At 31.1% G+C, this 22,500-nt stretch overlaps 1 protein-coding gene across 2 annotated transcripts in view; it reads right to left on the bottom strand.

The window, feature by feature from the left end:
• Positions 1-22,500, bottom strand: part of LOC111687535 (semaphorin-2A) — a 165,919-nt gene that overhangs the window by 58,157 nt on the left and 85,262 nt on the right. The window contains exon 1 of one of the 2 annotated variants that reach the window (XM_046954614.1): positions 3,324-3,764. The exons of the other annotated variant lie outside the window; for it this stretch is intronic. Within the exon in view, the coding sequence (XP_046810570.1) occupies positions 3,324-3,543 (220 nt within the window). The 5' untranslated portion in view covers positions 3,544-3,764. Of the gene's footprint in view, positions 1-3,323; positions 3,765-22,500 lie in introns of those variants that run through there. 2 annotated transcript variants of the gene reach the window in all.

Below are 22,500 nucleotides of genomic sequence, written 5' to 3'. Positions count from 1 at the left end.
AAAGTTTATCTATTTTGAAGTATCAGTTGCTGGCTTACATTCTACCAGTAACTGAGTCTATAATTTCACCTGTAGACTAAAGTCCAGTCCATAGATTGGTATGTAGTCTAATCAAAAGTCTAGTCTTTAATTTAGTCTATAGTCTGGTCTATAGTAATGTCTATAATTCAGTCTATAGTCTAGCCTATAGTTTAGTCTTTAATCTAGTCTATATTCTAGTCTATAGTTTAGTTTATAATCTAGTCTATAGTTTAGTCTATAGTCTAGTCTATAGTCAAGTCTACAGTCTAGCCTGTAGTCTAATCTATAGTCTAGTCTAGTCTAGTCTAGTCTATATTCTAGGTTAGTCTACAGTCTAGTCTATAGTCTAGTCTACAGTCTAGTCTATAGTCTAGACTATATTCTAGTCTACAGTCTAGTCTGCAGTCTAATCTAAAGTCTAATCTACAGTCTAGTCTATAGTCTCGTCTATAGTCTAGTTTATAGTCTAGTCTATATCAGCCGCGGAAACAGCTCGAGTGTTTGGGGGGAGGGGGTTATCCACGCCTGGTCTATAATCTGGTCTGTAGTTTAGTCTATAGTCTAGTCTAGAGTTTAGTCTGGTCTATAGTTTAGTCTAGTCTATAGTGTAGTTTCGTCTATAGTAGTCTAGTCTATAGTATAGTCTATAGTTTAGTTTATAATCTAAGCTTTAGTTATGTTTATAGTATAGGCTTAAGTTTAGCCTATATTCTAGTCTAAAGATTAGTTTATAGTGTAGTCTATAGTCTAGTATATTATCTAGTCTATAGTCTAGGTTATAGTCTAGTTTACAGTCCAATCTACATTCTAGGCTATAGTCTAGTCTACAGCCTAGTCTATAGTCGAGTCTTTAGTCTAGTCTAAAATCTAGTTTATAGTATAGTCTATAGTCTAGTTTATAGTTTAGTTTAATCTATAGTTTAGTGTATATTTGAGTCTATAGTTTAGCCTATAATATAGTCTTCAGTTTAGTCTTAGATTGATACTGATATTTGAACTATCTTGACCCAAGGACGAAGCCTATGTAAAATAATTAAAATCGGTCCATTACTCTACCTAGTTTACTATACTTTCTCAAATGTTTTGGTTTTATAGTGCATTTGTACAAAATGATTTAATATTGTCTAAATATGATTTGATATCTTAATATAACACACTTGCTTGTACACAAACTGTTATTTTAATTAGTTAAAAGTTTGTGAACGTATGTCAATTACAATATTAAACAAAATTTTGTTCGAAAATTCTCATGCACAAAGCCAATATACAAATATTAACCAAACTGCTACACATATGTAAAAATTGGAAAAAGAAAAAATTTTTTTTGACTTCGAATGGTCATGTGGTAGATTATTGTAAAGTATACTTAAGGATTTCTTTTTGTAGACACATTTTTGGTTATACTCAGCTAACACTTTCCGTATATGATCTTAAAGCCTTGACATATGTATATATAATGAATATTTTGCAAATATAATAAATCGGGAGATACACTGTAATATGTTCGAAAATTTAAGATAGTTCTGGTCATTTGTTTTGTATATTTAAATAGAGAAACATATTAAAAAAAATATATATTGAGAATAAATTTTTTAGTTGCATCCTGTCTATAACCATTTTTATAAAATTTTACTTTGAGTTCACGTTCAAGGATGCTTTTAGCTAGAATTGTACGAGTAAATGTTAAAGTTTCATAAGCCACCCTAGATGATATATATGTACTTATTTATTTAGTATAAACTATTCAACACTAGTTTGCTCGTGTTCTAAAGTTATTTGTTTTATTTTAGTTTAGAGCTACTAACTTAAATGTTGTGCCAGGCATATCCAAATAGGTTTCTTAAGTATCATACACATGTCTGTCTGTCTGCATGTCTATCATGTTTTTATATAGAAAATGTAGTATCAGCATGCTAGTTTCTTTTTTTAACTGCAACTCTTTAATACATTGTTTTGGATGATAGTGTTTCTAAGAATCTATGTAAAAGTATTTTGGCGAATCAACTTCTTTATATGAGAACAAACGCAAAAGGACGAACGCAACAAATTCTAGGGTATAAAATTACGTATTGGTAAAAATAACCAACAAGTTTAACAGGAGTAGCAGCAATATACATAAAATGTTGTCTTCATCTTTAGCAAAGCACTTGCTGAAACGTGATGCGATTAGATAAAAAACGCTTAACTTTTATATAGGGAAACAAAATTGTTAGGTTTTTGTTTGTTTAAAAGAAAAACAGATATTAAAATGAAATTAGTGAAAAATTGCAAAGGATTAAAGAGAAGGAGAATAGTTGAAGACACTTTTGTAGTTTATTTTAAATCATAATATTAAACTAATAACAAAAATTTTGCAACTTAAACTTTAAAATTATAGATGTCTAGATGGGACACCTTTCGTCAATTAAACTGGTTTGATACAAGTCTAAGTGTAAAACGGATTAACGAATCAGTCGTTGACACGTTGATCATAGTTTATTCTGCAATATGGTCTATTCTTTCCAATTGTTATTCCTTTCATATTTATAAATTATATTAAAGAAATAATTGTTAAACCTTTAACCATGTATAAATTAATGAATTTAAAATTAATACCTGCAAACAAAAAAAAATGGAAAAACTTGCATAAACAATTTTTTATCCCACATAAATTAATTTCTTTATGTGATAAATTTTATATTGAATTTTGTTATGTCCCAGAGACAGTATTAGCCATTCAATGCCGAACCACCACAACATATATAAGTGGAAAAAAATTATTTCCGGTGTAAATAAATAAAATATGAGAGAAAAAAGTTTTTAATATTCATATCTTATTCTAGGTGTCAAAACAAATAAAGTATCCTAAACAATAGAGACGACATGTTTAAGTCTATAGACCAGATACTAGTATAGTCTATAGTATATAGTCTAGTCTATAGTATAGTCCATAGTCTAGTCTATAGTCTAGTCTATAGTCTAGTATATAGTATAGTCCATAGTCTAGTCTATAGTCTAGTCTATAGTCTAGTCTATAGTCTAGTCTATAGTCTAGTCTATAGTCTAGTCTATAGTCTAGTCTATAGTCTAGTCTATAGTCTAGTCTATAGTCTAGTCTATAGTCTAGTCTATAGTCTAGTCTATAGTCTAGTCTATATAATACTTTCCATCGGTTAGTTTTTTTTTCAAAATTTATTAAATATTTGTTTCTGTAAATATTCGGAATGAAAAAAACTAGCTCTATCCTTTTTGCTCTTTTAAAAACCCCAACACTTTACGATATTAATAGGTTTTTTTTTTAATAATAATATTTATATTTTTACCTCTTTTATGTTTGATATAGTTAGTAACCTCATTGCCACAGCATGGTTGTTCATAGTAAAAATTCCATGTGTTTTCGTAATCACAGGATGCGTTTTTTACGCAAAATAGCACTAGGGACAGTAGTATAATTGGTAGCATTTTTAAACAATAGATCGTGGGTTTTTTGTTGCCAAAAACAATTCGTTGTTTTGCTATGCGACATGTACTAGATGATATCATGGAGCTGAGGCAGCTACTAGTAGTGTCCTTTTTTTAAGGGAACTAGAAGTGTAGATGAGATGATGAACCACAACCTCAATTGGATTATTGAGGTTTGTTGTTATGTGAATATAAAATTTTGTTGTTTTAATGTGTTTGGTATCCTTGTTTTTTTATTTTTATTAAATTGTGATAATTTTTTTAAAGTTATGTATAAATGTACGTGTTTTTTTCTGCTATTGTTGTTATTTTTGTTTTATTATTAATTGATTATTGTGTTATAATTTTTTTAAATATATATATATATATATACTTTTTTCCATAATATTTATATTTCGCAAATGTTTTTAAACAATGTTTATTAATTTTATTCAATTGTAATCACTGCAAATTATTAAAGAAGAAAAATATTTAATAAATTTCATTTATATTCCATATGTATAATGAAATAATGGAAAATTGAATCGTTTTCCCAACAGTTTTTATTTTTTTATTTTATAAAATTTTAATTATTTATTTTCACTTTGTTTATTAATATTTTTTATGAAATTTATAAATTTTAATTGTTTTATAGAAATTATCTCTTAAATTAAACAATATTAATTTTTTGTTGTTGTTTTTTTTTGTTACAGAAATATCACCTTAATACAAATTAACAATGAGCGAAAAGAAAAACTGGTTTTTATTTTAAATATTTATGTTTGTTGTTTGTAATTGGAAATAAATTTATAAATACAAAGAAGAAATCCTCTCAGCGAGGGTGTCACAGGGTTGCCAGGTGTAATTAATCGAATTCCCAAAGAAAGGGAACATCGCTGTCAATCTTTTAGAGTTTGATTTAAGCACAAAAAGTTATAGTGTTTATATTTTAATCTATTGTCTATTTGATAGATTAGTATATATAGCCTAGTCTATAGTCAAGTCTTTAGTCTAGTCTATAGTCTAGTCTATAGTCTAGTCTATAGTCTAGTCTATAGTCTAGTCTATAGCCTAGTCTATAGTCTAGTCTATAGTCTAGCCTATAGTCTAGTCTAAAGTCTAGTCTAAAGTCTAGTCTATAGTCTAGTCTAAAGTCTAGTCTAAAGTCTAGTCTAAAGTCTAGTCTAAAGTCTAGTCTAAAGTCTAGTCTAAAGTCTAGTCTAAAGTCTAGTCTAAAGTCTAGTCTAAAGTCTAGTCTAAAGTCTAGTCTAAAGTCTAGTCTAAAGTCTAGTCTAAAGTCTAGTCTATAGTCTAGTCTATAGTCTAGTCTATAGTCTAGTTTATAGTCCAGTCTATAGTCAAGTCTATAGTCTAGTATATAGTCTAGTCTATAGTCTAGTCTAAAGTCTAGTCTAAAGTCTAGTCTAAAGTCTAGTCTAAAGTCTAGTCTAAAGTCTAGTCTAAAGTCTAGTCTAAAGTCTAGTCTATAGTCTAGTCTATAGTCTAGTCTATAGTCTAGTCTATAGTCTAGTCTATAGTTTAGTCTATAGTCTAGTCTATAGTCTAGTCTATAGTCTATTCTATAGTCTAGTCTAAAGTCTAGTCTATAGTCTAGTCTATAGTCTAGTCTATAGTCTAGTCTATAGACTAGTCTATAGTCTAGTCTATAGTCTAGTCTATAGTCTAGTCTATAGTATAGTCTATAGCCTAGCCTATAGTCTACTCTATATTATATTCTATAGTCTAGTCTATAGTCTAGTCTATAGTCTAGTCTATAGTCTAGTCTATAGTCTAGTCTGTAGTCTAGTCTATAGTCTAGTCTATAGTTTAGACTATAGTCTAGTCTATAATCTAGTCTATAGTCTTGTCTATAGTCTAGTCTATAGTCTAGTCTATAGTCTAGTTTATAGTCTAGTCTATAGTATAATCTAGTTTATAGTCTAGGTATAGTCTAGTCTATAGTCTAGTCTATGGTCTAGTCTATAGTTTAGTCTATAGTCTAGTCTATTGCCTAGTCTATAGCCTAGTCTATAGTCTAGTCTATAGTCTATAGTCTAGTCTATAGTCTAGTCTAAAGTCTAGTCTAAGGTCTAGTCTATAGTATAGTCTAGTTTACAGTCTAGTCTATATTCTAATCTATAGTCTAGTCTATGGTCTGGTCTATAGTTTAGTCTATAGTCTAGTCTATTGCCTAGTCTATAGCCTAGTCTATAGTCTAGTGTAAAGTATAGTCTATAATCTAGTCTATAGTCTAGTGTATAGTCTAGTGTATAATCTAGTCTTTACTCCAGTCTATAGTCCAGTCCTTTAGACTATAGTAGTCTTAAGTCTAATTTATAGTCTAGTGTTGTTTATTGCCTAGTCTGTAGTGCATATAGATAGTTCGGTCTATAGTATTGGCTATAGTCTAGTATATATTCTAGCCTATAGTTTATATTACAGTCTACTGAATTAGGCCTAGTTTACATATATCTATTGTAGCTTCTATAGTCTAATGGTCTATAATTTTGTCAATGGACTAGTACATAGTCTAGTACAATGAAGTAGTATATTATATTCTAAAAGCGTGTTACTAGTCTAGTCTATACCGAAGTCTATAGGACTGTAGACTATTCTATTTTAATTTTTAAAATTTTTCGTAATATTTTTACTGGAAGCGGTATTCAAAACCTGGCAGCCCTATAACATTTGTCTTATTTTAGGTAGACACTTTAAAATGGAAAAGAAGATAGTTCACAAAACAATAAAAGGAATAAAATCTATTTAAAAATTTATCCTAATTTAAATGAACTTTTATGTGATGAATTTGTTATTCACACAATCCGAAATATTTTGCATAACTATAACTGATAATTACGTATCATTAAATAATTTTTTTCTTGTTTTTTCCTTGTAATTTTTTATAAAACTCTTTTTTTAACTTTTAGTTATTTTTTTTTCTTTTCTTATTTCTTTAACTAAAACTTGTTTCACCTTTATATCATAATTAAAAAAATACACCGAAAAAACACGAATACAATTAAAATGTTAAAAAATATAAATAATAGTTATAAACAAAAAGACAACATAAAAATAATTATAAAACGAATTAAATAATTCTGGTAAATGGATAAATGTTGCTTTTAAGACAACATCGCGTAGATCACTGAACTGTAAAAAAAATTAATAAAATTGTATACACAATTTACACTGGCCCAACAGTTTGCTAGAGAGAGTAAGAGAGAGAATCAGAGAGAAGATTTGTATACAAAAGTACAAATTTAGCTAGTGATCTTTTAAACTAAATAAGAATTACGAGTAAAAAGGGAAAAAAACAAAAAGAAATCATTTTAATATTTCCGTTTGCGGCATTATTCGACAAACAAAACTACACACTCTGATCTGAAGTTCAGCACAAAAGATGAAGAACAAACCAGAGGCAAATGTGTATTTATTTATTTTTTTTTTCCCAAAAAGAAAACAAACCACAACAATTTACTTTAACAACGGCAGAAAATATGCTGACCCAGGCTATTTTTGTGCCAATGATGATTTGTATAGAAGACGACAAGAAAAGAGAATGTGAAAAAAAACAACGAAAAAATAAAAAATTTAAGAAACAAAGTATCAAGGGAACATTAACAGTATGATCTCGATTGGGTTTATACAAATACATATGGATCTAGCCGTTTTCAAAAAAGCTAAAGTCATATTTGGATCCAACTATGGATTGCCGATTCTAAAATCAAATTTTTATTCCGCGTATGTGACCCTCATCATCGAAGTATGCATTGAAAATTTCTCTCTTCACACAGAAGCTAACTAATGAATAAGAAAATATTTATAAAACACATTAATTAGAAGGCATTATTAAAGTACATTATTGTAATCACTTTTCAATGACTAGTACAAATCGTAATAGTCATTGAAAAGTCATCAACAAGTCTTCTATCAAAATTAAGTTTTGATCTAGTATTGCTAAAAATAATATCTTAGGAATTAGCAGGACCATTTAATTTGTGATACTGGCCTGATGATGTCATTGTAAATCATGTAAATATTTATTTTACATAGGATTTACAATCAATCAATATTTTACTGTAGATTTAAAAACATGTTTTACTTAAAACTCGTACACTCAAAATAAGTGTAGAATAAGCAAAATAAAAAGGAATTGGAAAAAGAGAGATAAACTAAACGTTTATATGATCACCAAAGAGAACTGTTTTCAAGCGATATCTAAAACTTAATAGTGTTGCCACAATTTCCAAACATATTGTATAGTTATCGATAAATAGTTTTAAGTAAAGGTTGGTGTCTGCGCTATATCGAATATCGTGATAGAGGAGGGTTTATGTATATAACCCAGGAAAAACTTTACTTTCACGATAATCAGGTAAGTAATATTGAAGCAATGTTGAACTACTTACTTTTGGGGTGAATAACTAATTATTTTCTACAGTTATTTTTCGTATTTGTTAGTCTTTCCTCCTACTCAGTGCTCCATTAGAAAGGTATTTTATAGTACTTTTTATCATAATTCTTACATAAAAGTATAAATAGACGATTTTAAAAAAATGCTAATGCAACCACGATTCGAACTACAAACGTTGGATAGATGCTTTAGATCATTGGACTTATTTTCTAAAAAAGGGCTACAAATCCCATTAATTTACCAGGTAATGTATAAAATACTGCATTACTTAGATTACTTGTTACAAGAATTTGAAGATTTTTAGATGAAATATTTATATAAGATCCGACAATGTACAAATATTTCAATTTTTAAATGTCCAACTGTTTGTCTGTCTATCTGTATGCAATGGAAATGGGTTTATCCTTAATAAGTTCGTCAAAAATATCGGTTGCATCACAAAATTTTTCAGATATGTATGTATATTTAAAGTATGAATATAAATCATATTACCAACATAGATCTATATCGGTCCATAGCTTCCATATAAAGTACTCTTCCGAAAATCACTTAAAAACATATAACTAATTAAGAAATAAAGATATTTTAATAATATTTGATATAAATGTGTTTTTTGTATACATTTAGCATTCTATGAAATATTTTTTTCAAATACAATTTTTCTGAAAGGTGGATCCGAGTAGAACAGGAAAATGTTTTTGAAACAAACACCTCCAAAATATTGAGTTGCGGGTATAAAACCGGTTTTTTGTACCTTTAGGTACTTATAACTTAGTAACTTAGTTAAATAAGTATGAACCGATTTTAGGTTTCTCCAATTTCGAAAGCTGAACCTGAGGCCTTTATATTGTCATATATAACGTTTAAGTAACCTGGTGTGAATTCCACCATCAAGCATATTTACACCCTACACCACTTTATTGAGGAGGGTATATTTTGGTTTTGTGCTAATGTTTGTAACGCACAATTATATTAGTCCCACCACCTTAAATTATACCAATCGGCTCAGTATCGTTTCCGATTTAGCTATGTCCGTCTGTCCGTCGTAATCAAATAACAGGTCCCAATTTTGAAGACAATTCAATGAAATTTGGTACATGATCTTATATTGACCCAGGGACAATTGAAAATTCTCGGTCCTTTATTTCACTTAGCCCCCATACAGCTGCAAACCAAGTTCTATACTAGCCTTGATAACCCTCATGAACTCAATAACTATAGGGCCTCATTTGAAACTATCCAATATAAAAAACCGGACGTTCCGATTTAGGTCTTCTATATTATAAATACGTCTGTCTATCCAAAAATCGGCACAATAATGCTGATGTTTGTAACTCTCAAAAATCGTACACGAGTCGGTTTACTATCACTATTCGATTATGTTATATCCGTGTTTACGTTACAGCTCGCAATTTCCGAGAAAATTTGGAAATAGTCATATAGATCCTTCAACAAAATTTTATGTTAGTAAATAAGTTTTTCGTCAATAAATTTGAAAACAAAGTAAAATTAAATAATTCTGCTGCATCATTTTATGAGCAATAACATATTATAATTTAGTTTTATTCTGGCAATACTATTATTTGATTGCTGGGCATCGTTTTTTCAGGTATTCAATGGTTTGTGACTTTGCTAGAGATCACATTAAAATATACATTAATACAGGGTGTATCGAAATTGCAAATATTAGTCACTATTTGTAGCAAGTATATAATATTTAGATTTTGTTGTATGATTTCAATCAAACATAAATCTTTCTAAAGCAAAAGAAATTTCCTTTGTGTGGCAAAATTTAAATTGTAAATGATTAATTAAAATACTTAAGATACCAACAGATAGGTACAAAACCGACGCGAAACTTATCAAACTTAACTCTTTGCTGACTCTGCCTTTAAATGCATAAAATTTTGCAAATGTTTTGTCAGCAGACATTCAAACAACCAGGAAGCCCATTCAGCTAACCAACAAGCAACCAGGCAAACCAAAATGTTAAGAATGAATTTTATGTAAACGCGTCATGTCGTTGAACACAAACCGCATATTAACGTAATAATACTAACAAAAATACATACATATACAAAACAATCGTGAGACTGGACTTGGAGGAAATCATTTTTGAATAATAAAACCAACAACAGCAATAACCACACCACACTCACACATAATTGTTAAAAACCCGCATACTAACACATTCAAATGTGATGTCCTTTTCCGTAAAAATAAAACAATTTTCCATAGAAATTCATTTTAAGTTGTATGTATGTACATATGTGTAAATATTTAGAAGTGTGACAGTTTGTGTGAGTGTGTGATTTGTATGTAGAATATTCTAAATTTGCAGACATTAAATTTTCATAAAGTGTTCAGGTTGGGATTTTTTTTTGGTTTTTTTTCCTGTTACTTTTAAGCCATGACACATATGAAAATTGATATTTATTCATATTTGTTAGCATTTTACAACATTCTCCATACAACAAACATAATAAAATGGTTTTAGATCAAAAGTTAAAGGTATGTTGTTTGGTTATTGTTGTTTTCTCTTTACATTTTTTTTGCAATCTGAATTTTAATAGAATTTCCAAATAGTTTTGAAATAAATTGTTCTATTTGGAAAAAGGAAAATTTTTTAATAAACATTTTTGTTGTGTCAGTTTTGCTGAAAACTTTTGCTGTCTAACAGTGTATGTATGTGTGTAGTTGTATGGTTACCGACAGGGTAATGTTACTTATATGTATACACAAGGCATCTCTTGCTCCATCGCCCGCTTTGGCATGTACTATTCCTTTTTAAATGTAAATTTAGTAGTTTTATAGCAATGACCTTAACATTGCTTGATATTAATGTTTTATTACAACAGCAGAGGCGTTTGCAATTATTAAGGCAGACCTACACCTGGCTTACCAGGCTACAGTTTAGTTTTGCTTGCAGTGCAGGTTGTAGACCAGACTATAGTCCAGGCAATTGTCTAGACTATAGTCCAGACTTAAGTCCACGCTATAGTCCAGACTACAGTCCAGGCTATAGGCCAGACTATATTCCAGACTATATTCCTAGCTATAGTTCAGACTTTAGTCTTGTCCAAAGACCACACTATAGTCTTGGCTGTAGTCTAGACCAGACTATAGTCTCGTCCTGGCTAACTAGGCTACAGTTCAGTGTTGTCTATAGTGCAGGCTATAGTCCTGACTGTACGCCAGGCTGTAGTCCAGGCTTAGTCCATGTTTTAGTACAGGCTATAGGCAATAATCCAGACTATAGTCTTGTCCAAAGTCCAGATTATAGTTATAAATCTAGTCCAGACTTTAGTCTTTGCTGTAGTCCAGACTATAATCTTGACCGTAGTCCAGACTATAGTCTTGGCTATAGTATAGAGTATAATCTTGACTGTAGTCTAGACTTTACTCTTAGCTGTAGCCTAAACTGTAGCCTTGGCTCTAGCCTAGACTATAGTCTTAGCTATAGTACAGGTTATAGTCTTGGCTGTAGTCCAGACTGTAGTCTTGGCTGTAGTATAGACTATAGTCTTGGCTATAGTTTAGACTATAGTCTTGGATATAGTCTAGACTATAGTCTTGGCTATAATCTATACTATATTCTTGGCTATAGTTCAGACTATAGTCTTGGCAATTGTCCAGACTAAAGACTTGGTTATTGTCCTGTCTTTGTCTTTGGTCCAGCCCATATTCAAGACTATAGCCCAGATAATAGTTTGTCTATAGTCCAGACTATAGTCTTGTCTTTGGTCTATAAAGTAGTCTTGTCTACAAGTTCAGACTATTGTCTTGGCTATATTTTTGTCAACAGTCCAGACTATAGTCCGGACTTTAGACATTTGTCTGTAGTCTAGTCTAAAGTGCAGACTATAGACTTGTCTATAATTTAGACTATATTCTTGTCTATAGATATTGGATATAGTCTTGTCTATAGTCAGACAAAAGGTTTGTTTATAGCCCAGACTATAGTGTTGTCTTTAATCCAGACTATAGTTTTATTTAAACTAAGTGCATGGAAATAATTAGGATTTATGTCTTGGCTATAGAATATACTATAGTTTTGGATAGTTTGAAATACATAATCTGAGTTATATCCTAGGTTTCATAAACTTCCTATAATCAGAGAAAAAGTTCTCTTTATTAAAAGAAATATTTTTATTTAATTTTGACCCGCATCTGTATTTTAATTTCCTCACATTTTGCCCTTACACATGCACATACACCTAGTTGCATGAAACATATAAACAATTGTCCTTTCTACAACAAAAAAAAAAAAACTCACTTTTTGTTACTAGAACTAAACCTCAGCTTTTGTTATTGGTGGTGTTTGTTTTTCTGGCCACATTTGGTGCATTTGGCCGCAATAAAAGCCAAGTTTGCAATAAATGTGCGACAATTGTACTTGATCGCATAATTCCCAGACAGGGAGTTTTTCTACAATTTAAAAACGTTCTAAAATATATTTCGTTATATTTTGTTTGTCTGTGTTTTAGTATCTGTATGGACAAACGCATCGGTAGAAAAGGAAGGCGGTCGTTAGGTCGTCAGGCTTACAAATTGCAAATAAATATTTTTAACTCATGCTACTCGCGTGATGACGATGATACAAAAAAAAAACTACAACATCCATTAAAACACTTTGCCTAACGCATACAAATAGTTTATGGACTACGTTGTTGGTTGTAACATAATATATCGTTAGTTAAATTTTGGAAATGATGTATCTCTTTAAACTTTAGTTAGAAGCAGTACCTTTTTAGGTTAGGTTAGCAGTACTTCTTGAGGTTAGGTCTTACATTTAGACTTTATGTTTTATTTGAGATTAGAATCTAAAAAGTCGCATTTACGATTTAATTATTTCATAAATATTTTTCTTTTAAAATGTTAGATGGAAGATCTATACGACTCGATACGTTTTCATATAAGTATCCTAATTGCTTAATTTCTTTTAATATTTTTCCTAAATTTTCCACTAGGTATTTGGGTATATTCGAAAATAATTGTTTCCTTATTTAGGTGTCTGTGTGGAATGTTCAAGAAAAATATGCAAAAATCATAGTCAGTTGCAATGAAAACCTTTCGAATGTTAGAATCTGTATTTTATGTATATGAAGTAAATATTGAATAGTAGGATGGTGTTAATAATGCATTTAAAATAAAATAATATTTAAAAAAATTTGTTTTTCAAAACCTATCAGCAACATAAAGACATATATTTAATTTCAAAACAAAAAAAAGTTAAAAATTGTTAAAATTTGTTGTCGAGTTTGTGTTTTGAATTGTTAAGGTTTGGTTATAGTGCTATCAATTATAAGACAATTCTCCAATTTTTCTTTATCAAAATCCTTCCCAATTTTCTAATTATTTCTTTTATGAGATAAACAACTCCTAAGCTATATTGATAGCTTAATAAGGAGATCCAATAAGTGTGATTTTTTGAGATTCAAACACAAACGAAGAAATAGTATCACTGATACAACCAAGGTGAACTTTGCGGAACTCTTACTCTGAACTCGGTTGGTTCATTAAGTCCAAATTGATATCTTTAAAACTCGAACGTCGAAGTGATTTACGTGAACACTTGCCGTGTTTTTGGTCTTAAATTTTTATACATAATTCTGAGCATCCATGAAAAATATCTTTTCTAATCTCTGACCAATGCTGCTCCGTTGCTTAACTTCCGAGAAGTAAAAATATCACTTCCTTTTACAACAACGCATATGGGATAGCTTTCGTTGAGCCGACAACAATCATACAGAGGTATTTGGTTGAGCGAAACACGAATCCATCAAATAAGCCGAAGATTTTGTTCTCTCAGAGAACTGATTGTGGTAAATCTTGTATGAACAGTGTTTTTTCCGAACATAAGTGAATTATTAGAAAAAATTAATAGTATCATTTATATAAGATACCTTTCATACATCACTATTAAACCCAACACTCTTCTCATAGAGAAAAACATTCGACAAGGGTATGATCCTGTAACAACAACTCAATTTCAATGCTTAGACGAGAAGTTAGAGATGTACATGTACAACAGAGTTTTCCCTAAACATAACTGGATTAGGAGAGTAAATTCATTGGTATCATTTATATAAGATACTTTTCATTCATCACCATTAAACACAACACTCATCTTATAGAGAATAACATCCGACAAGTGTGAGATCCCGTAACAACAACTGAATACCAATGCTGAGACCCACAGTTACTTTTCTGTTGTTTCGGCAAAAGCAACGAACTTATCCCGAATTAGACTTCACGGTAAAAAAGTTTTTTTTCCGATATTCTCTTCTCACGAATTTGGATTCAAATCACAGCCACTACGTGTACTCGAAGGGAAAAGACAAAGTTTGAAAATCTGCCCTGCAGGCTACCGGTTTAAATGGTACCAGATAATATGGTCCTTTGGTTCGATCCCATGACTAATCATTTCCAGGAAAGGACGAGTATACATTTGATCATCACCAGTTTATAGTCCCGAAAGATTGAATTGCAATCACACTAATGTTGGGTCTTTCATCATCATAACATGCCCCCGGTGGTAATAATTTATTTTTTCTTAATTTCTATACCAATGAGATAAGCCACCCTAATAGACATATATTTCGTTATTATTATTGTTCAATCTACCGTTTAGATTTTTTTCTCGTAATTTTTTGATGTTGCAATTTTTTGTTCTTGTTTCTAATGGTATTTTTCAATTTGCATGCATTTTGTTGCGAAACAGCAGATATTTATATGCAATTGCAGATAGCGTTGTATACATGTGTGTTTATAAATAAGATAGGGAGCATACTAGAGTATAGTAGACTGTATGATACCCAACACTAGTTAGTAGTTTATCCGGCGGGGATCTCTGTTGACGCTAGAACACATTATGGGCCTACAAAGCTTTGCAAAGAATTTGATTTAATAAATAAAATTTTAAAGAATTTGTATCGGGTATTTTTAAATTCCTGTATAAGGAGGCTTTGTATAGATGCTTCTGTCAAATAAGGACTACTATATGTATATATATATATATTTAATGCTTGATTGATTTTCAAGTCCTTTTGTAAAACATTATATAAAAACTCAATTGTGTATCGGGGAAATTAAGACCTACTTTTATAACAACGTTTAAATGGATACAAGATCGTACAGACATTGGTACATTAATTCTCTGAGGTGTATTACCAGTTTTTTGTGCGTTACAAACATCAGCACAAACGCATAAAACTCTCCCCACTATATTGATGTAGAAGATAATAAGTAAAATTATAAATGTCCGACTCGCATGAACCATCGCATATACAATGTAGCTGTGGATATACAATGTAGATGTGGTATTTTTATCTATCTATATCTCTCCTTCTTAAAATTCAAGAAAGATCTTTTAATGGCCTAAAACCCGTACAATACAAAATCCTGTTAAAAAGTTTTGAAATTTATTATATACTACACCACTTTAGTACCTAACGGTGGAACTTTTCAACCACAGGGTGAATACAATGCGTTGACCAGCGTTCCCTTGCCCAACCTGTCACAAGCTGTGGCATGGCCTCTCCAGCTCCCGAAGGTCCTCACCAACAAGCACGCTGGAAACAATGTTCCAGGGGCTCCTGGATCCCGTGGTACCAGATTATAGACTCCGGTCGGTATTCGTAGTCGAAACTACTTCAGTTGGGTCCTAGAAGACTCGGGACTGGTAACCCCATACAATACACTACTCCAGTTGGGTCCCAGAAGACCCGGGACTGATAACCCCATACACCCTCCCGAATACACGTTGTCTAACTAACCCCCATCATGTTCCATCATCTATTGAAGACCTCCTTTGCAAAAACCGCCAACATATCACGAGAAACCTGATTAGACAAAACACTACCAAAATCAAAACCTTTTTCCAACCTTGTAACCCCAAAACCTTCCAGATCCCGAATATCATAATACAACGGACATTCGCACGGCACATAGAACTAACTCTCACTACCACCAGTGCAATTACACTCAGCAGTCACACTCAAATTCCTTGAATACAAAAAATGCATTCAAGAAACCATGGACCGTCAGGATAAATTCTAGACTGAGTCCGAAATTAAAATTCGGATTCTAAGCCAAGTGGGGAGGGTATATTGGGTTTGTGCTGATGTTAGTAACGCACAATAATATTGGTCCTATACCCACCTTAAAGTATAGCTATGTCCGTCAGTCTGTCTGTCTGCCCGTCCATTCATTTAAAGTTTGTAATTAAACTACAGTTCGCAATTTTGAAGATAATTCACGTTGGCACGTTATATTCTATGGAGACCTATTGAAAATGGTTATTATCAGTCCATTATTTCATCTAGTTCCAATACAACAGAACTTTATTAAACAATAAATGGCTCAAGTATATCTGAGGCAAGGTACAATTCAACGTGAATGCTTTATTATGAAAACTAAATCACAGTTACTATATGGTCGGTATATCCCGACTATAATTTCTTATTTGTTTTTTAATAGTCTTTGGTCCACTTACTTTACACGTTTCACTTATTTCAATTACTTCATTAATTTAAGTACATTAATCCCTGATTTTAGCTTAAAACTATAGAATTTGTCAAAAATTAAATTCAGATTAATTGCTAGTTCTTACAGGGTTAAGCAGTTTTTCATTTTTTTAGAGTTTCCTACTGGTTCTACTGAATTTCGTGGTCATATGGAAACGGAAGTCGAAAGTTTTTGTTATTGTTGTTAGAGATATTATTGTGTTAGTGTATTTGTAAGTATTTGTATTAAATTTTTTCGCGTATATGGTGAATAAGCCAAATTTATGCATTTTTAATGTTGCTTTCATTGAATTTTTTTATTCGGTTGAAGCAGCTTTTTTGTCTAGTTTGTTGAGAAGTTTAGCGGATGTTTTTAAGCTTAATACCACAACACTGATTGTGTGGTATATTTTATGTGAAACTATTGTTGTTGATTTTTATTTAATAATTATTAATATTTTGTTGAAGTGATATAAAAGAAATTTAAAAAAAAAAGTTTTATAAAATTTTTATCAAAAAAATTTTGGTTTTAATAAATATATAATAGATTTAAATAAATAACGTACATTCAGATTTGTAAATATTCTGTGTTCCTTTTAGATTCTAGGGATTTAAATAAATAAGTACATGTTGTCCGTCTGTCTGTTAAAAATAAGCTGTTTTTCGGAAGGAAATTTATATGGGACCTATGCGAAAACGTAGACCGATATTGCCAATTTTCAATACCAAACAAACCTTTAAAGAAAAGTGTGTGAAAAATTTCAACTCATTAACTCTTTTCGTTCAGACTTTATTTTGCTTTCAACAGACAGACAGATAGACATGGATACTTCGTCTTAGAATTTATAAGGACCAAAATACATATATTTTTGTGGGTCTATGATCAATATTTCGATGTACTACAAACGAAAATCTTTTTTGATGACGGTTATAAAAAAGCCTGTGAATCACATTGAAAGATCATCGATTTCCATCTGTTTTGATGTGGCAGAGCTGGTTGTGGATGTTCAGAAGTAGAGATTTTGGCACGAAAAGCAAACCCTTTACCCTTTTATAAAAACCACCAATATTTGATCTGACGAATACAAACAAACCGAAGCGTATGAGATCGTATGTAAAGCTCGCTACAGCCAATTATCCCTAAAGCTAAGGTAAACCTCTACTGCTTGTGAGATCAAAAGCTGGTGACATCTGACCAGACTGAAACGAATAACATGTTCTGATGCAACTGATTCCTTTTGTGCGAGCATTGACCGAAAATTACACGTGGACATAAAATTCATATTCCATCATGACAACGCCTGACCACATTTTGTTAACAATTATTTCAGACCTTCGACTACTATTTGTTTCTATCTATACAGAAGGCTCACTGAGATACACTTTACTTAAGAACTGGGTATCCCAAATTGACAGTTTACGACTTTTAGTATAACTTTCGTAGATACGCTTTACTTCAGAATAGCGTAGCCAAAACATAACATAGTATGACTTTCGTAGCAGTCGTTCTATAGGAGAACTACTAGCGCTCCTATTGGAAAAGGTTAACAATTCCATTCCGATTTCGCAAAAGTGGATCTAGAGAGGCGTTCGATGAAGTTTTGTATGGTACACCCTTGTCAAAACTTATTGCTTTTGGTGTTGGTACAATTTATATCAAGCTTTTTCAGAGATCGATTTATATGACTTGTTATAGAAGTGATCTCATTGAATTAGTTAAAAATATATTAACTTACACAGAAAGATTCCGTTCTTTATACTAAACTATTTCTTATCTTTTAACCCTTTTGCAAATGATAGCAATATTTCCCATTCTCTTTCATTTAATTCAATAGACCAAGCCGTTTTTTCATTATCTCAATTTGATCCTCTTACTATCTACATAACTTATGTATAAGCAACCTAATTTGGATGATAACTCTCATGTATTGGCTGATTTGAAGCTACTCGACCGCGTATATCGGTGACAGTATGTTATCCAACTTTACTGACTCATTAGAGCATAGTAGCAATGTACACAGTAGAACAGAAACTGCTTCCATAGAGCTGTTATGGAATGTGTTCTTCTGAAATTAGGAAAAGAATTTCAGAAAACCGCATATTCGATCGTCAATGTACTGCTTCCATAGAGCTGTTATGGAATGTGTTCTTCTGAAATTAGGAAAAGAATTTCAGAAAACCGCATATTCGATCATCAATGTACATTTTAGTACAGGCACTACTTCTGAAATTAGAAAAGTCGTTCCTGAAACCCTCATATTGGTTCGTCGATTGGACAATGGATTAGCAGAAAGTGTCGAAAGAAGCATTCAAGTATCTCGATTTTTAAATCGGTGATAGACTGATGTACTTCATTCCATCGGACATTCATACTATCTACATCACATATATGAATGTAGATACTCATGAATGGCTAGACGCTTCAAGGTCTAGTTTGGAGCAACTCGACCACCTACAGAAGAGGGCATGGTACTGATCGGTGGCAAAAAGTTATCCAACTCTATTGACTTATTAGATCGCCGTGGCAATTTCGAAATGTTCTTCTGAAATTAGAAAACTCGTTCCCGAGACTAGCATATTCGATCGTCGATTAGAGAATGGATTGGCTTTACAGGGTAAATTCGTTCTGTCCGTTTGTAAAACAAACTACCCAGAAGTATTTTCTGTCAACTAAAATGTAAATACGTTTAAATAAATTGTCGCCAAAAATCCTCTCAACTAAAATGTCAACTAAAATGTAAATACGTTTAAATAAATTGTCGCCAAAAATCCTCCCAAATTGCGACCCGTAGTTTGATTACATGGGTTACATTGACGGGCGGATGGACGGACATAGCTAAATTGACTCATAAAATGATTCTGATGGGCTCTATACCCATCTTAAAGTATACCATGATGATTGTGCGTTACAAATATCCCCACTAAAGCGGTGTAGGGCATACAAATAAATATTCTGCATTTTCAATTTATGCACCCAATAATATATAAAGTTCATTATATTCCATTTATTTTAACATAAGATTTAATTAATAATTGCACACAAAAATAATCTTGCATTTAACCTCCAGCTAAGAAAACTCTCTAATTACGTTTTAGAAATCCGTGTTGTCACAAAGACTTTCGTGTACATATTTCAATTACTGCAAAAATCTTTATTTCATAATAATTTCAACTATAAGACAACTAATAATTTTATTACTGCAGGCCAAGATAATGACAACTTTTAATAATGAAATTTTTTTCCAAATGTCTTTTGAACAAAGTCTAAGAAAAATTAATTTCAATATTATTTTTTGCACTCATTTGACAAAGAAACTACCAACAAAAAAATCTAATAAAAGAACAACATAGATTTTTATCTCTTACATGTTTGGCTGTGCACCAAAAAATATTCTAGGAAACGGGGTAATTTGAATTTGTTTTTTTTTGTTCACTCGTTCGTTCGTGTTGCTTCGATATTATTTCCATTACAGTGAATTTGATCATACTCCTGGCATAATTAAAATTCCACTGATGTTTTCAGAATGTCATATACAGACTTACACACACACATGTATACTTTCATCTTCCAACACAGCTGTTGTAAGTAGGAAATGTTTTTTTTTAGCTCAAAAAGTTCTCTTGCATATTTGTTGATACTGCTGCAGCTCCGTGCCGTCTCTTTAGCTGTATGTCATTGTGTTATTAATAAAACTGAAAAAGGTTTTATGTAGTTTTATTTTCCATTCTTTACCATTGTCGTTGTCATTTTTGTACACAATTTTGAGTTAGAGGTAAGTAAACGCTGATGTTTATAATTGCTAGCGAAAGTGCTTAGAGAATATTTGGTATAATCAGGCTTCTATTGCTACTGCTGCTTGTGATGATGATGACGCTGATGATGCTACTAGTTCTCATACTTATTGTTTCGGTAACGTATCATTACTCTGGGTTAAGAATTCTACATTCGCCTTTTTGTGCAGTTTTCATCTAATGTATTGACATTTTAGTCTGTAATACTTAGAAGATCCCAATGGGAGGTATTTGGCACATAACGTTTAGGTAATAGAATTTATATTCCTTGAATTGAATAAAGGAATCTTAAAGGACGTAGCTAATATATAGAATGTCATGTCGACTGCAAAAGTTTTGACTTATATTGAAACTAGGCAACTGATATTGCTAATATTCTTTGTCTATAGTATGTACTATTGAACAATTTGAGTCATCTACTTAACACCGTTTGGACCACATCATGATTTTAGTAAACATACAAATATACATACAGAAGGACATTGACATATTGTCATAGAATTTAATAAAGATCCAGAATAGGCTAGATCACATTGAAAGGCAGAAAATATTAATGTGAAAGCATCAATAGAATAAATTATCGTCCAATGATAAGAAACTTTGATTCCTGGATGTAATTTTTCCAATACGTGTTCCTGGCAAATGTAGATTGTGGAATAACAACGCTCCCAAGATATTTGTATGTTTTGACGAAAGCCTGACCTCGTAGAAGTGCAAAGTGACATCGTAAGTTAGTCATCTAGTAAGTTATTAAGTTAGTAAGTTAATAAGTTAGTAAGTTAGTAAGTTAGTAAGTTAGTAAGTTAGTAAGTTAGTAAGTTAGTAAGTTAGTAAGTTAGTAAGTTAGTAAGTTAGTAAGTTAGTAAGTTAGTAAGTTAGTAAGTTAGTAAGTTAGTAAGTTAGTAAGTTAGTAAGTTAGTAAGTTAGTAAGTTAGTAAGTTAGTAAGTTAGTAAGTTAGTAAGTTAGTAAGTTAGTAAGTTAGTAAGTTAGTAAGTTAGTAAGTTAGTAAGTTAGTAAGTTAGTAAGTTAGTAAGTTAGTAAGTTAGTAAGTTAATATGTTTTATAGGGCTGAAGAACTGCACCTAGGCCACCATCGGGTCAAATATGCGCATCCTAAACCGTTCCTCAGGTGGAAGTCTAACTTGGTTCATGGTAGCAAAAAATATCACGGGATTCTCTCTGGCAGCTAACAATTTCTTATAAACTTGCAATTTATTGTTCATGTCCACATGGTTATAACTATATGTTGGCCATCTCAGTTCTTGTCCCCTATTAATACAGATACAGTCCTTGTATTTTGTGTTACTATCTCAGGAGAGATGAACAATATCACTGGTGAAAACTTTAACATTTTTTGTTTTATGCAAACATGACAATACCCATATGTGTAAGTATAGAAAGTTTCATATGTAAGTAATAGGTATATATGAAAAAAAAAAACTTTTCCTTTTTTTCAAAATTCTTAACACGCACATTAGTTAAATATTTATCATTAGCAGCCTGTATGTATGCTATGCAAATTACTTTTCATACAAATGGCTACACAAACTCACTTACACACATAATCATATCATTGTACGAGTTGTTTTCTGTGTAGCCTTTGTATGCGAGATTAATGTAACTTTCGCCTGCACGTATGCTTCAACTATGACATTAACATTGAGTTTATGTTTATTTTACCCTCTCATTTCGACCTTAATTTTAGTTAAATATTTGCTGAATACAAAATTTAAAACAAAATAAAATGAACTAAAAAAGAGAGGGAAACACTATTTTTTTCATTATTTAACTTAAGAATTTAAGAAAAAAAAAAAACACTAAAATTATATCCCTGATGATTTTTTTGTTTTTTAAAGAGATGAACAAAAAGATATAGAAATTTTTTATGCATCGTTGTTGGCAAACATGTCAACTATCAACAAAAGAATTTAATTAAGCTTTTAATGACAACTTAATTTACCACTTTCATGCTGAAATTATTTGCTATTTTTTTTTGTTTGGTTGCTCATTCATTTCTGTCTCATTTCTCGCCAATGTTTACCCATGTGTATGTGAGAATTTTATGGTGCGGTTTGGTTTTTTTTCCTCTTTTTTGTTTGAGTCTGTTCAATATTTGTTCATTAACATACTATATATAGATACATATGTATGTGTGTGTGTATGTTGGTAAATTTAAGTTTTGTTTTTACTTTGGCCGTAGGTAATGAAGCAATATGTAAACCCTTTAAAAATATATGTATTTGTGTATGAACGTACTGTTCGAATGAATGTTTGTAAGACATTAAGAGTTTATTTAAAATCAATGATCTTAAGAGCTAAATACAAAAATCTTAAAACTAACTAGA

The sequence above is a fragment of the Lucilia cuprina genome, chromosome 6 (assembly GCF_022045245.1).
Source record: "Lucilia cuprina isolate Lc7/37 chromosome 6, ASM2204524v1, whole genome shotgun sequence".
NCBI lineage: Eukaryota > Metazoa > Arthropoda > Insecta > Diptera > Calliphoridae > Lucilia > Lucilia cuprina.
The sequence above is the reverse complement of the archived record's forward strand: the minus strand, read 5'-3'. Positions and strand labels throughout refer to the sequence as shown.